The sequence below is a fragment of the Helianthus annuus genome, chromosome 6, assembly GCF_002127325.2.
Source record: "Helianthus annuus cultivar XRQ/B chromosome 6, HanXRQr2.0-SUNRISE, whole genome shotgun sequence".
NCBI lineage: Eukaryota > Viridiplantae > Streptophyta > Magnoliopsida > Asterales > Asteraceae > Helianthus > Helianthus annuus.
The window spans coordinates 108,979,582-108,993,787 of NC_035438.2; the positions used below are offsets into that span (position 1 = coordinate 108,979,582).

A 14,206-nucleotide genomic window follows, 5' to 3' on the forward strand; every position below is an offset into this window, starting at 1 on the left:
TCTCTCTCTACATCGCACGACCAGATGATATCTCTCTCTACACGACAGCAGCGGCGGAGCGGCAGTGGTGGTGCCGGAAGTGGAGAAGATGATACAGAGGTGTAATGATTATTGAATGGTGTTATATATGTGCTGAATGATGTTATATTCTTTATTGAATGGTGTTATATGTGTTGAATGGTGTTATATTCTTTACTGAATGGTGTTATATTCTTTATTGAATGGTGTTATATTCTTTACCGAAAGGTGTTATATACGTGCTGAATGGTGTTATATTCTTTACTGAATGGTGTTATATTCTTTACTGAATGGTGTTATATTCTTTCCAGAGGCGTAATGATTATTGAATGGTGTTATATATGTGTTGAATGGTGTTATATTCTTTACTGAATGGTGTTATATTCTTTACTGAATGATGTTATATTCTTCACTGAATGGTGTTATATACTTACTGAATGGTGTTATATACTTACTGAATGGTGTTATATACTTCCTGAATAGTGTTATATACTTGCTGAATGGTGTTATATAATTATTGAATGGTGTTATATATGTGTTGAATGGTGGTTGCAGTGTTATTCGTAGTGTTTTTTTAGAGATCTTTTAAAAAAAATCCTATTCCTATAATTAAGGTGGCGGTTATGGTAAGTTTTGAATTAATTGAATTGATTATAAAATTACTTGTTTACCCTTTTGAATTAATTTAGATGGAGGACACATGTCATCTCCACAATATTTCTCACCTTTCTCACACTTTTAAACTTTTTTATAATAACCTTACCCTATATCTATACTACTTTAATAAGCATATAGGAAGGGTAGAAATGGTCATTTAGGAATGTGTTGAAAACACACTTAATGCACAATGTACAAGATTTAAAGCACAAGAAAACACAAACTTTTTACCCTTCAACTGATTCATCATCAACCGTCCATTTCTTTCAAATTTTCACACGGATCACAATCTGGGCGGCTGATATTCATTCACACGGATCGCCCTTTCCATTCCCTCCTTTCTCACAACTCACATCTCACAAACTTTATCAGACTTTCTCCTCTCTTTCTCTCTCTTTCTCTCAGATCTAGATCGGAAGCGTTTGAACCACCGGTGGAGAAGACTAGGGTTTCGTCGTCCATGATGAAAGATGTCTGGAGTGCTGATGGTTTGAGATGAAATTAGATGATGAACAACCGGAGATGAAGAACAAACATCAATGAAATTGAAAACACACAGGGTTGAACACTGATTTGAAGAAACCCTAACTAAAGGTTTCGTCCGGTCATCTCTGTTGTGGTTTCTTTCGGCTTTCTTCCACATCAACGACTAGCAAACACAAAGGTAATCAAACCCTAAAATGTCTAAATGTTACCAGAAAAATGGACTGGTTGTTTTCGTTGTACTCAGCTTTCTACCCTTTTGTTGTTCATCTAACTTGAAGGAGAAGTCCTGTTGAGTTAACATGTAATTTCATTAGGGTTTTACAAGATGTGGTTCACCAGCTTAACGACAATTTTGAATTATTTCCTTCTTTGATTTTTAGGGTTTTTTTTTGCTGTGATATATGAGACGGGTATTGGGATCCTCAATCGATAAGATTAACAATTCGTGTGTTGTTTTTTTGTTGGAGCTCTTGGAGATCGATGAAGGGTTTAATTGTTTCAAAGTGTTTGCTTTCTGTTAAAGTTTTTACATTGTCCCCTTACATGGAGACCAATGAAGGGTTTATTTGATTTTTCTATTAACTTTGATTAACCAACACTCACTTTGATAAGCGGTTCCGTTTCATCTATTTTCACTATCTGATACAATCCTTTGAAGTTATAATTTCATGTATGTCTATTGTTGACCTGCATGACTAGAACCCATAGTTTTCAACTGTTCAGCAGGGGTGTTTGGCATTGCACTTTGAAAGTGAGTATATGGTTATTGTGTTTTCAAGTTGCATATAATCATTTTGTAGTGTTTGGGACTTTAGGTATTGTTAAACTGATTTTAACTAACTATTTTTTAGTTGTTAATTAGGTTTTGATGATGCGTGCAAGTGTGTATATGTTTTAGGTATATATTTTAAGCCCTTTTTACACTTTTTAGCCAAGTTTTAAATTTATAAAACACGATATTTACTAACACTACACACACATATGGGCAAGTGAACCCATTGTGGACGTAGTATAGTGTTGGTAAGATACCGAGGTCGTCCAAGGACACAAGAGCTTTTAGTACCGGTTTATCCTCAACGTCTAATCAAATCAAAATGTTAGAAAAGATTTTTTAAAACTAAGAAAATAAAACTAACTAAATGCTGAAAATTAAAATAAAAATAAAAACAGATAGACAAGATGAATCACTTGGATCCGACTCGTGTATAGTGTAACCTTTGATTATTTTCGCACTTTTACACTTGTTTAAGAGATTATCTTAGTTATTGTAGTAGGCCCTCTTTTGAAGGTGACGTTACCCTCAACCCAGTAGTTTGAGTCAGCAAGGATACAATCCTAAAGGGTCGGATTATTGAAATATAATTAGTTAAGTTATTAATGCAAATTATGGTAGGCCCCTCTTTTGAAGGTGACGTTACCCTCGACTAAGTAGTCTGAGTCAGCATGGATACAGTCCTAAATAGCCGGGTTATAGTATTAATAATAGTTTACTTATGAGGGGGTCAAAGAGTTTGGATCCCCGCCATCCAATGCCTTTGGGTATTGAAGGAGATCCTACTAAATTTGACCCAGGTCCCTTGCAGGACCTCTAAACGCTGAACAAGGGCAAGACTCTTACCAAACCATTCCCTTAACCCCCCGACCAGGTAGCCAACATACCTCCATATAGACCGTGGAGATATGAATGGTGAAAATCTTTTATTTTATATAGACAGTAAAATAATGTTAAGACACCACGGACAAACGATAAGGAAGAATCACCTTCAACATAACAAACTATTTATTAAAGTCATTAATACAAAACCAAATAAAAAGTGCAAAAGATTAAAAATAAAAAGTATTACACTAAACACTTGTCTTCACCAAGTGATGTAAGAGACTTAGGCAAACATGGCCTTTGATTGTCAAGAACTCTTACGATCAATCTTGGATCCCGAGACGACTCACACACTCTATGATAGACAATGGATGATGGTGGTGGATGATGGTGTTATGGTGGTGGTGGGTGGTGGGTGAAGTGTGAGAGAGGTGGTGTGCCAAGGGATGAGTTGAAATGGCTCCAAGCACTCCTATTTATAGGCTGAACAGAAGCCTGGGCACGGCCCCATGGCCGTCTGACACTCTCTTTCTTCATTAATTGTAATTCGCAATTACAATAAATGCGCCTGCAGTACTCTGACCACGCTCCCGTGTCCGCTGGGCACGGCCCCGTGGTGGGCAATAGAAGCTTCTATTAGTTTGTCTTTTCTGCTGCTTCTTGGGCACGGCCCCGTGCTTACTGAGCACAGGGCGTGTTCAGTCTTCTGCTTTCTTTGTTCTGCTTGGGAGGATGCTGTCGAGGGGTCGGGCAATCCACTTTTGTCCCTTTTCTTGTATTTATGTTAGATTTTGCTGTCTTTTTGCTTCTTTTGTTAATTTGAGCTCATTTAATCCTGAAAATACAAAAGGAAGACAAAAACACACTTTTTCCAACATTAGTACTAAAAAAGGGTTAGTTTTATGCCATAGTTGATATAATTTATATGTTGCATTTTGCGCGTATCAAATACCCCCACACTTGAATCTTTGCTTGTCCTCAAGCAAAACTCTTTATATTGTGGCTTTATTCACTCCCAAATGGAATGGGTAGAAGAGAAGGGTTTTTTTTTTTGGGCTTGTCATAGAGTGTCGGGATTTTCCAAGATCGTTTAGGTTTTATTTTTATTTATTTACAATCCTATTCGTCATGATTTATTAAAAACATTTCATAAGATAAATTATTTATTAAGGCATAACATACCTTTTTAAAATTCCATTTATATACAAGTTCACGTACCTCATGGGGGAAATCACTCACACTCGGCCGAAGGTGTATTTTTAGTGAACCACTTGAGAGCGGCGTGGAATTTATTTCTACCATAAGCTTGCCAAGCAATCAATCCTCATCCTTTTTAACTTTATACCTTTGTAAATATCAAGAGGACTTTTGGGTGAAGGGTTAGGCTTGGGCTAAAGGTGGGTGGTTGGGTTAGTGGTTAGTCGAAAAGGGCGAAAAGGCGTAAAAAGCGTTGGTTTTCGTAAAACATTTTGTTTTTGTGACTTTTTATTTTTAATGAAGTATTTATTCAAACAAGCTTTTGTTTGAGGAGCTTTGTTTGTTTATCTCCAACTTCATCATCATTCGTCAAATTTTTTTTTTCAAGAGTCACATGAAAACCAAGCTTTGTTACTAAAATAAGGGGAAAAAAATGAAAAAGGGGTTTTGGTGGGTAAAAGGGTTTTAGGTTAAGAAATGAAAAGGTTTAGGCTCAAAGGGGTTAACTAGGGGGAATTTTTGGGTAGGTGAAAAGAAAAGTGAAAATAATGGTGTTGAAAGAAAAAGGGTTAGTCCTAATGCCTCCATCATTTACTTACTTGGGTTTAAGTTGGTAAGGACCGGGAATGAATTATCGTGGCAAGTTCTAGAGTCGTAAGAACCAAGCGGCTATTCACACAAGAAATGAAAAATGAGCATTTAGTGTAAAGATATGTATTTGTATGCTCTATAAAGGCTCAAAACTCACTTTTGTGGGAATGGGTTTTTACGTGATCAAGTATATATAATCAAATTTTAACTAAGCTTGTCATGCCGTTTCATAATTTTCTTATGTTGGTTCTTTTTATCACGACGCTATCGGATGTAAATTTGTAAAAATATAACCTTATTAGAATTAGAATTCCCAACTTAAACTTAGACAAGTAAAAAAAATGCAAATTTTTGAAAAAATTTGGGGTGATTAGTGATTCCAAATAGAGTTTTATGTAAGGCTTGTTGTTAGGACTTGCAAAATTCAAGGTTTTAGCATCCCCCCACACTTAAATTACACATTGTCCTCAGTGTGTCCCAAAAATAAGTTTTTAGGTTGATTGTATGTGTAAAATGGTGTTAAAAGCATAATTTTATGTTACTGGCAGTCTGGACACGGCCCCGTGGTGAGTGGACATGGCCCCGTGTTCAGGTGCTAGTAATGAAACTTACAGAAGTTGGACACGGGGGCGTGTTCGCTGGGCACGACCCCGTGTCTGGCAAATTCTGCAGAAATTTGACAAACAGCAGGTCTAGGAGGTGGGCACGGGGGCGTGTCGGCTGGACACGACCCCGTGTGGACAGTCTGCAAGGCTGAAAAAACAGGTTTCTTTCTTCGGTTTTCCTGTCCTGGTTTTAGTAGTACTAATGTTTAGTACTCTAAGCCTCGTTTGTACCTGTTCTATCAATAAACACCACACCAAACAATACCAAACGTCCTAAATTACCAAGTCAAACATCAAACCATCAAGTTAAAAGCAAAAACAAAAGCAGAAAATAAAAAGAGTTAAGGAAAGTAAATTGTTCAACACTTCGGCACGCAGGCTGGAAATTGTCTGATAGAAAGGGAAATTAACCTATGGGCTCACCAACCGTCCACTTCTACTCCTTCTTCATCCTCCTAGTCCATGTCTTCATCACTGTCATCACCTCCTCCCCCATGACCCGCCATATACTCCCGGATGCTTCCGATGTCATCTTGGATATCGGTGATGTTTCTTTCAATGGCTCCGACCCGGTGGTATGTGTTGTTGGCGAGGTTGTAGGTGTTCCTAGTGCACATAAGGTTTTCCTGCAAAAGATCATGTAAACTTTGAAGGTTAGGAAAACCACCTCCTTGTGAGGAGGACTGCCCCGGATCACCGTGGGGTTGGTACTGGTATTGGGGAGGTGGAGCATGAAGGACTAGCGCCTCTTGCGGGTTCCATGCATGGCCTTGCATTCTCTGAAAGCTTACCGACCCATCCTCCGACTCATAAATTAGGTTCATAGCACGACAAATGTGCACATCGACCCGTCCCGACCATGGGCTTCTCTGGCAGGACCTAGGGATGTTCGTGAAGTGCTTGAAGAGGCGGTACACCCATCCCCCATAGAAGATAGAGGTTGGTGCATGAGCAAGCCGGTTCAGATGCATGTTCCGGAGTAGGAGGAATGGAACATCGAGGGCTCTTCGAGTGTGAATGCAGTGTAGGACTACCAAATCTCTCAACCCAACCACGTCGCTGCTGTCGTGTCGCTGACTAAGAGAGTAAGTAATGAGCCTGTGAATGTAGCAATAGAGCGGATCCCTTAGCTTAGTGCTCTTAGTACTGCTCGGATTGTAAAACCCATCACCAATCTGAGCCCATGCAGCCTGGCGTTCATTTTCATCCAACTCTCGCATTCCCCCGGTGTTTTCTTCATTTCCCGAATCTTCTTCTGAATACAGCCCCACTATTGCCCCGAATTGTGCCATAGAGATCGAATACCTTGTTCCACCACATTGGAATGCAACCCCCTCATTGTCGAATGGGTCACACCTTGAAGTGAAGGTGAAGGTACTATAGAACTCCAAAGTGCACTCGTGTACCGACCGGAGTCGGGTGGTCAAAGCGACCCTGAGTGGTCCGGTAACGAGGTTGTTGAAGCGGTCAAGTTGGTTCACCATGAGTAACAGGTCCGTGCATGCTTGCCTTGGGTATTCCTCGGGTCTTGTTTGAAGCGTATCATATCTGGCCCTAGCATCGAGCTCATTAGCGTTGAATCTCGTAAACTTCTTCGACATCAGGTATGATGTGGGTGCCCTTTATTCGTCGATCGTTTGAAACGAGATCTCTTCTTCCTCATCCTCAATGGATCTTCGATAGAGCTTTAGCCGTTGGCCATTGACTTTGAATGGAATTCCATTTCGACATTTAATTTCTACTGCATCGTGAGGAAAAATATGGATGATGGAAAAAGGTCCTGACCACCTAGATTTTAGTTTACCCGGAAATAATCGAAGTCGTGAATTAAACAATAGAACTTGGTCTCCTACTCGAAATTCATTAGGCTTAATGTATTTGTCGTGTAAATTTTTTATTCTTTCCTTATAAATTTCTGAGTTAGAGTATGCATAATTCCTTAGTTCGTCTAATTCATTTATTTGACAAAATCGATTTTTACCTGCAATTTCTAAATCTAGGTTTACACTTTTTATTGCCCAGTAGGCTTTGTGAGCTATTTCTACTGGCAGATGACAACTTTTTCCATAGACGAGCTTATATGGGGTTGTACCTATAGTTGTTTTATAAGCAGTACGAAATGCCCATAAAGCATCATCTAGTTTATCAGCCCATTCCTTTTTATTTAATCCTGCGGTTTTTTCAAGTATTCGTTTTAAACCTCTATTAGTCACTTCGGCTTGTCCGTTTGTTTGAGGGTGATATGCTGTTGAGACCCAATGATAGACCCCATATCTTGTTAAGATTTTTTCGAGTTGATGGTTACAAAAATGGGTACCTCTATCACTTATTAATGCTTTGGGTGTTCCAAAACGAGAGAATAATTTTTTTCAGAAATTTTACCACAACTCTTCCATCATTTGTTGGAAGGGCTTTGGCCTCGGCCCATTTAGACAAGTAATCAACTGCCACAAGTATATATTTGTTTCCTTTTGACAGTGGGAAAGGTCCCATGAAATCGAGTCCCCACACATCAAAAATTTCACAAACGAGAATGCCATTTTGAGGCATTTCGTTTTTAGAAGAAATATTACCTGATCTTTGGCAAGCATCACATGTCTTTACAAGATTTTGCGCATCCTTGTAAATGGTCGGCCAATAAAATCCTGAATCAAATACCTTTCGTGCGGTACTAGCAGCACCATGATGTCCCCCATATGGACCTTCATGACAATGGCGGAGAATTCTTCGTGCTTTGCTGCCATGGACGCACCTTCGGATGAGTTGGTCAGCACACATTTTGAAAAGATAGGGGTCTTCCCAAAAGTAATGCTTCACATCGGCAAAGAACTTCTTTCTTTGGTGATGTGGCCATCCTTTGGTGACTATACCGCTAGCTAAGTAGTCAGCGTAGTCGGCATACCATGGTTCTTGTCTACTTTCCACCATTTCCAGGGATTCTGTTGGAAATTTTTCATTGATTTTCTCGTCCCTAGTTGCTTCCAAAGCTGGGTCTTCCAGGCGTGAAAGATGATCTGCCGCAGTGTTTTCTGCTCCTCTTTTGTCTTTGATTTCAATATCAAATTCTTAGAGGAGTAGAATCCACCTGATCAAACGTGGTTTGGCGTCTTGTTTCTTGAAAAGGTATCGGATAGCTGCATGATCTGTATAGACTACAGTTTTAGAAAGAACAAGGTAAGAACGAAATTTATCAAAAGCAAATACCACGGCTAGTAATTCTTTTTCAGTAGTTGTGTAATTCTCTTGTGCATTATTAAGTGTTTTACTAGCATAATAAATTGGGTGCAAATGCTTTTCTTTTCTTTGTCCCAAGACTGCTCCAACAGCAAAGTCACTTGCATCACACATGATTTCGAAAGGTAGTTTCCAATCGGGCGCTATCATGATAGGTGCATTGACTAGCATTTCCTTGAGAGTTAGAAATGCTTGATTGCAATCCTTGTCAAAGATGAAAGGCGCATCTTTTTCAAGTAATTTTGTTAGAGGTCTTGAAATTTTTGATAAGTCCTTGATAAACCTTCTATAAAATCCGGCATGTCCTAGGAAACTTCTGATTGCTCTAACGAAGGAGGGTGGAGGTAATCGAGAAATAGTGTCTACTTTTTCTCGATCAACTTCCATTCCTTCGCTCGAGATTTTGTGACCGAATACTATTCCCTCTGTTACCATGAAATGACATTTTTCCCAGTTAAGGGCGAGGTTAGTTTCCTCACATCGGGATAGCATTCGTTCAAGGTTATCGAGGCATTGGTCATATGAATCTCCAAAGATAGAAAAGTCGTCCATGAAGACTTCCATTGTCTTTTCTATCATGTCATGGAAGATGGCCACCATGCAACGTTGGAAAGTTGCGGGGGCATTACATAGACCGAATGGCATGCGACGATAAGCAAAAGTTCCATAGGGGCATGTGAAAGTCGTCTTTTCTTGGTCTTCAGGTGCTATTGGAATTTGAAAGTACCCTGAAAAACCATCCAAGAAATAGTAAAATTTATGACCGGATAGTCTTTCTAACATTTGATCAATGAAGGGCAAACGAAAGTGGTCTTTCCTTGTTGCTTCATTTAATCGTCTGTAATCTATACAAACTCTCCATCCTGTGACGGTTCTCGTTGGTATTAATTCATCCTTTTCATTAGTTATTACCATCATACCTCCTTTCTTTGGGACTACTTGGACGGGACTTACCCATGGACTATCGGAGATAGGATAAATCAGTCCGGCGTCAAGTAGTTTGATGACCTCATTTTTAACCACTTCTTGCACATTGGGATTTACTCTACGTTGTGGTTGTATTACTGTTTTGTAGTCATCATTCATTAAAATTTTGTGCGTGCACATGGAAGGACTTATTCCTTTAATATCTACAAGCTTTCAAGCGATCGCATTTTTGTGTTTTTTAAGAAGATTAATTAATTTCTCTTTTTCTACGCTACTTAATTTAGACGAAATAATTACAGGTAATTTACCATCTTTGTCTAGAAAAGCATATTCCAAACCTTTCGGAATTTCCTTGAGCTCAATGGGTGGGTCTTTAGGAGACTCCTTATTACGTGGCTCATCTAGATCAAGAACTTTAAAGGTTTGTTCTATGGCGACCTCTTCTTCAACAAAGTGGTCAACTTTTTCACTTGTATCGGGTGGTTCATCTTCATCTTCGATTAGGGGGTCATTATTGCCAAAAGGATATTTCATTGAAGGCTCAAGATCTATGCTCCTTTTGAATGCCCCTAACTGAAGAGGTAGATTATTAAACTTCCGGTTTTTCAAAGCTTCATGAGTTTTTACAAAAGGTCATCCCAACACTAGAGGAGCGTCATCGAGGATGACAAAGTCGGTTGGGATTACCATTTGATTTGTTTGAACCAAGACATCCTCCACTACACCAATTGATTTTATTACTTTCCGATTAGATAGAAAAATGGGTATTTGAAGTGGAGCAAAATCACTAATACTTAATTTTTCGAAAATGTAATTAGGCATTATGTTAACACAAAGATCTTTATCAATAGTGATATTACTAATAAATGAATTTTCAAAAAAACATGGAACCTGTGTAATGTTAATTTCAAAAGGATCTTCTTTTATTAGCGAAGTTTGATCATTGATTAACTTAACACTTACCATTTCTTCAATTTTAGTGTTAGTGTTTAACTCTTTTAAAAACTTAGCATGAGTTGGTACTAAGTAGTGATTTTCGAAAGAAGGTGAGAAGAGATTAATTTCTTCAAAATTAGACTCTCATTGAATTTTAACGTTATCGGTCTCACCTTTTTCGTTGTTTAACTCATGTGTTGGTTTTTCACTTGTTTGTTCTTCCATTTTTAATTCCTCAATTATCGTTTCTTCTTTTCTCACGCGGGACTCCTCTTCCCTTGCGCGAGATTCTTTTATGCATCTTTCGATAAATTTAAGGTTTTCTATTATCCTATCGGCTATGTCGGTGATAGAGTAAGGATTGGGATCCTCAAAGCTTGAATCTGGTTGTTCGATCCTTGGTTCCTCATAGTACCCATATGAAGTAGATGGTTCACACCATTGTCCTTCATTGTAAGCATATGATGGATAAGGGTCGAAATTTTGTTCTTCATAGATATATATTTTAGGTATATATTTTAAGCCCTTTTTACACTTTTTAGCCAAGTTTTAAATTTATAAAACACGATATTTACTAACACTACACACACATATGGGCAAGTGCACCCATCGTGGACGTAGTATAGTGTTGGTAAGATACCGAGGTCGTCCAAGGACACAAGAGCTTTTAGTACCGGTTTATCCTCAACGTCTAATCAAATCAAAATGTTAGAAAAGATTTTTTAAAACTAAGAAAATAAAACTAACTAAATGCTGAAAAATAAAAATAAAAATAAAAACAGATAGACAAGATCAATCACTTGGATCCGACTCGTGTATAGTGTAACCTTTGATTATTTTCGCACTTTTGCACTTGTTTAAGAGTTTATCTTAGTTATTGTAGTAGGCCCTCTTTTGAAGGTGACGTTACCCTCAACCCAGTAGTTTGAGTCAGCAAGGATACAATCCTAAAGGGTTGGATTATTGAAAGATAATTAATTAAGTTATTAATGCAAATTATGGTAGGCCCCTCTTTTGAAGGTGACGTTACCCTCGACTAAGTAGTCTGAGTCAGCAGGGATACAGTCCTAAATAGCCGGGTTATAGTATTAATAGTAGTTTACTTATGAGGGGGTCAAAGAGTTTGGATCCCCGCCATCCAATGCCTTTGGGTATTGAAGGAGATCCTACTAAATTTGACCCAGGTCCCTTGCAGGACCTCTAAACGCTGAACAAGGGCAAGACTCTTACCAAACCATTCCCTTAACCCCCCGACCAGGTAGCCAACATACCTCCATATAGACCGTGGAGATATGAATGGTGAAAATCTTTTATTTTATATAGACAGTAAAATAATGTCAAGACACCACGGACAAACGATAAGGAAGAATCACCTTCAACATAAGAAACTAGTTATTAAAGTCAATAATACAAAACCAAACAAAAAGTGCAAAAGATTAAAAATAAAAAGTATTACACTAAACACTTGTCTTCACCAAGTGATGTAAGAGACTTAGGCAAACATGGCCTTTGATTGTCAAGAACTCTTACGATCAATCTTGGATCCCGAGACGACTCACACACTCTATGATAGACAATGGATGATGGTGGTGGATGATGGTGTTATGGTGGTGGTGGGTGGTGGGTGAAGTGTGAGAGAGGTGGTGTGCCAAGGGATGAGTTGAAATGGCTCCAAGCACTCCTATTTATAGGCTGAACAGAAGCCTGGGCACGGCCCCGTGGCCGTCTGACACTCTCTTTCTTCATTAATTTTAATTCGCAATTACAATAAATGCGCCTGCAGTACTCTGACCATGCCCCCGTGTCCGCTGGGCACGGCCCCGTGGTGGGCAATAGAAGCTTCTATTAGTTTGTCTTTTCTGCTGCTTCTTGGGCACGGCCCCGTGCTTACTAAGCACGGGGCGTGTTCAGTCTTCTACTTTCTTTGTTCTGCTTGGGAGGATGCTGTCGAGGGGTCGGGCAATCCACTTTTGTCCCTTTTCTTGTATTTATGTTAGATTTTGCTGTCTTTTTGCTTCTTTTGTTAATTTGAGCTCATTTAATCCTGAAAATACAAAAGGAAGACAAAAACACACTTTTTCCAACATTAGTACTAAAAAAGGGTTAGTTTTATGCCATATTTTATATAATTTATATGTTGCATTTTGCGCGTATCATTTGATAATTTGTTTAGAAATAACTGAAACAAATGATTCTGATTATTTGATTATTTTGGCGTCATTTTACATATAAATCAGTCAAAACAACTAATTCTTTAATTATCACATATGATCTACAATTTCCTTTTTTACCCTTTGTCTTAGCCACCAATAGGGAAGCAAAGAGTCGAGGAGATTGGAAGATGGGTAAGAAAGGAATTTCGCATGCGTGGAAACTGGTGGGACTCGAGTTGTGTTGACATTGCAGCCGCTGGTCTCGGTTGGTTTGTGATTGGACTAAAAGGAGAGGCTTTGCTTGGTAAAAACATGCATTTAGATGATTTTTTTCATTCTTTTATGAATAAACATCAAGTATTAGATAGAAAGATTGAATTTTGCGTTTTTATCAGATCGAAAGATCTTAAATTTTGCAGTCGATTAACCGTTAATTTTGTAGTCAGCGTGAGTGAAGTCGAGGCTTTATATGAGCTTTTCAAGAAGTTGAGTAGCTCCATCATCAATGCTGGTCTCATTCACAAGGTTATCTTAAATGATATATTTATATCTGGTGTTTGGATATATATATATATATATATATATATATATATATATATATATATATATATATATATATATATATATATATATATTATTTGGAACTAAATTTTGGATCATCAGTTTCATACCACATTTTTAAGACATTATAATAGATTACGATGCTATTGTATCTAGGAAGAATTCCAGCTTGCGCTTTTCAGAAACAGAAACAGGCGAAATCTATTTTCAGACAGGGTATGTTAATGTCATGAATAACAACTATATGCATAGCATGTAAATCTCCTATAAAGTTGCCTTTTTTGCAAAAAAAAAAAAAGAATTTCTGTTCTGTTTTGTAGATATTCGATCTGTTTGATCTGAAATGTAACGGAGTTATTGATTTTGGAGAGTTTCTTCGATCATTAGGCGTTTTTCATCCTAATGATCCAGTAGAAGATAAAATAAAATGTGAGTTTCCTTGGGCTATATGATCTCATTTTTCTTAGTGAATTTCTTAGTTACTCTTTAGTGTTTAATATTAAACCCTTCTTGGCAGTTGCTTTCAGGGTATATGATCTAAGACGTACCGGTTTTATCGAAAGAGAGGAGGTTGGCATTGTTTAGATCTAATTCTTGCTTATGAATCCAAAAATGATCGAAAAGGGTATATTTATATGCTAAGTTAATTTAGTAATCTTGTTTTTTTTTTTTTTTGCAATAGTTAAAAGAGATGGTGATAGCACTCTTACACGAGTCAGATTTGGTCCGATAAATGGGGAGACACATCTAATTACACAGGTAATGGGCACATACGTCTATGCAGCTCCCGAGTATGTGGCAACAGGTGAGTTAATACCTTGTAAATAGTGAAATACGATGATGTTCGATTTTAATGTGATTTTTTACACTTATAACATATGGCATTTACAGGTTATTTTAATGGAAAGAATGACATATATGCTTTTGGAGTGGTGGTACTGGAAACACTTACGGGCCTACGGGTTTTTGACAAAACGCGGCCAAAAAATGATTAGGATCTTGTGCTATGGGCGAGGCCGATGCTACCCAAGAAAAAGAAGCTAATGAATATAATAGACCCCAGTCTTAGTGATGACTACCCACCAGCCGATCGATTTTTCAAAGAATGAAGAATTATACGGTAACGAACTGTCTACTCGCTGAAAGTCTTTTGTTTTGAAGTGCGTATCTTTTGGACTACTAACATTTTTTTTATTTTCTTCTTCTTCTTCTTCTTCTTCAGATATATGTGATTTCTATCGCTA

The 14,206-nt window shown here is 38.0% G+C and overlaps 1 protein-coding gene across 2 annotated transcripts; it reads left to right on the forward strand.

The window, feature by feature from the left end:
* Positions 1-1,201: 1,201 nt before the first annotated feature.
* Positions 1,202-13,810, forward strand: LOC110878163 (calcineurin B-like protein 4). Of its 2 annotated transcripts, none has more exons than XR_004861135.1 (6): positions 1,202-1,339; positions 12,552-12,705; positions 12,844-12,926; positions 13,119-13,391; positions 13,480-13,532; positions 13,645-13,801. XR_004861135.1 is itself a non-coding variant. In XM_022126421.2 (6 exons), the coding sequence occupies exons 2-6, from the start codon at positions 12,612-12,614 to the stop codon at positions 13,693-13,695; spliced, it is 588 nt and encodes a 195-aa protein (XP_021982113.1). In that variant the 5' UTR covers positions 1,202-1,339; positions 12,552-12,611; the 3' UTR covers positions 13,696-13,810. The 2 variants fall into 2 exon arrangements, 1 of the variants encoding a protein (XP_021982113.1); XM_022126421.2 differs by having other exon boundaries at positions 12,552-12,926; positions 13,119-13,178; positions 13,283-13,391; positions 13,645-13,810.
* Positions 13,811-14,206: the final 396 nt, after the last annotated feature.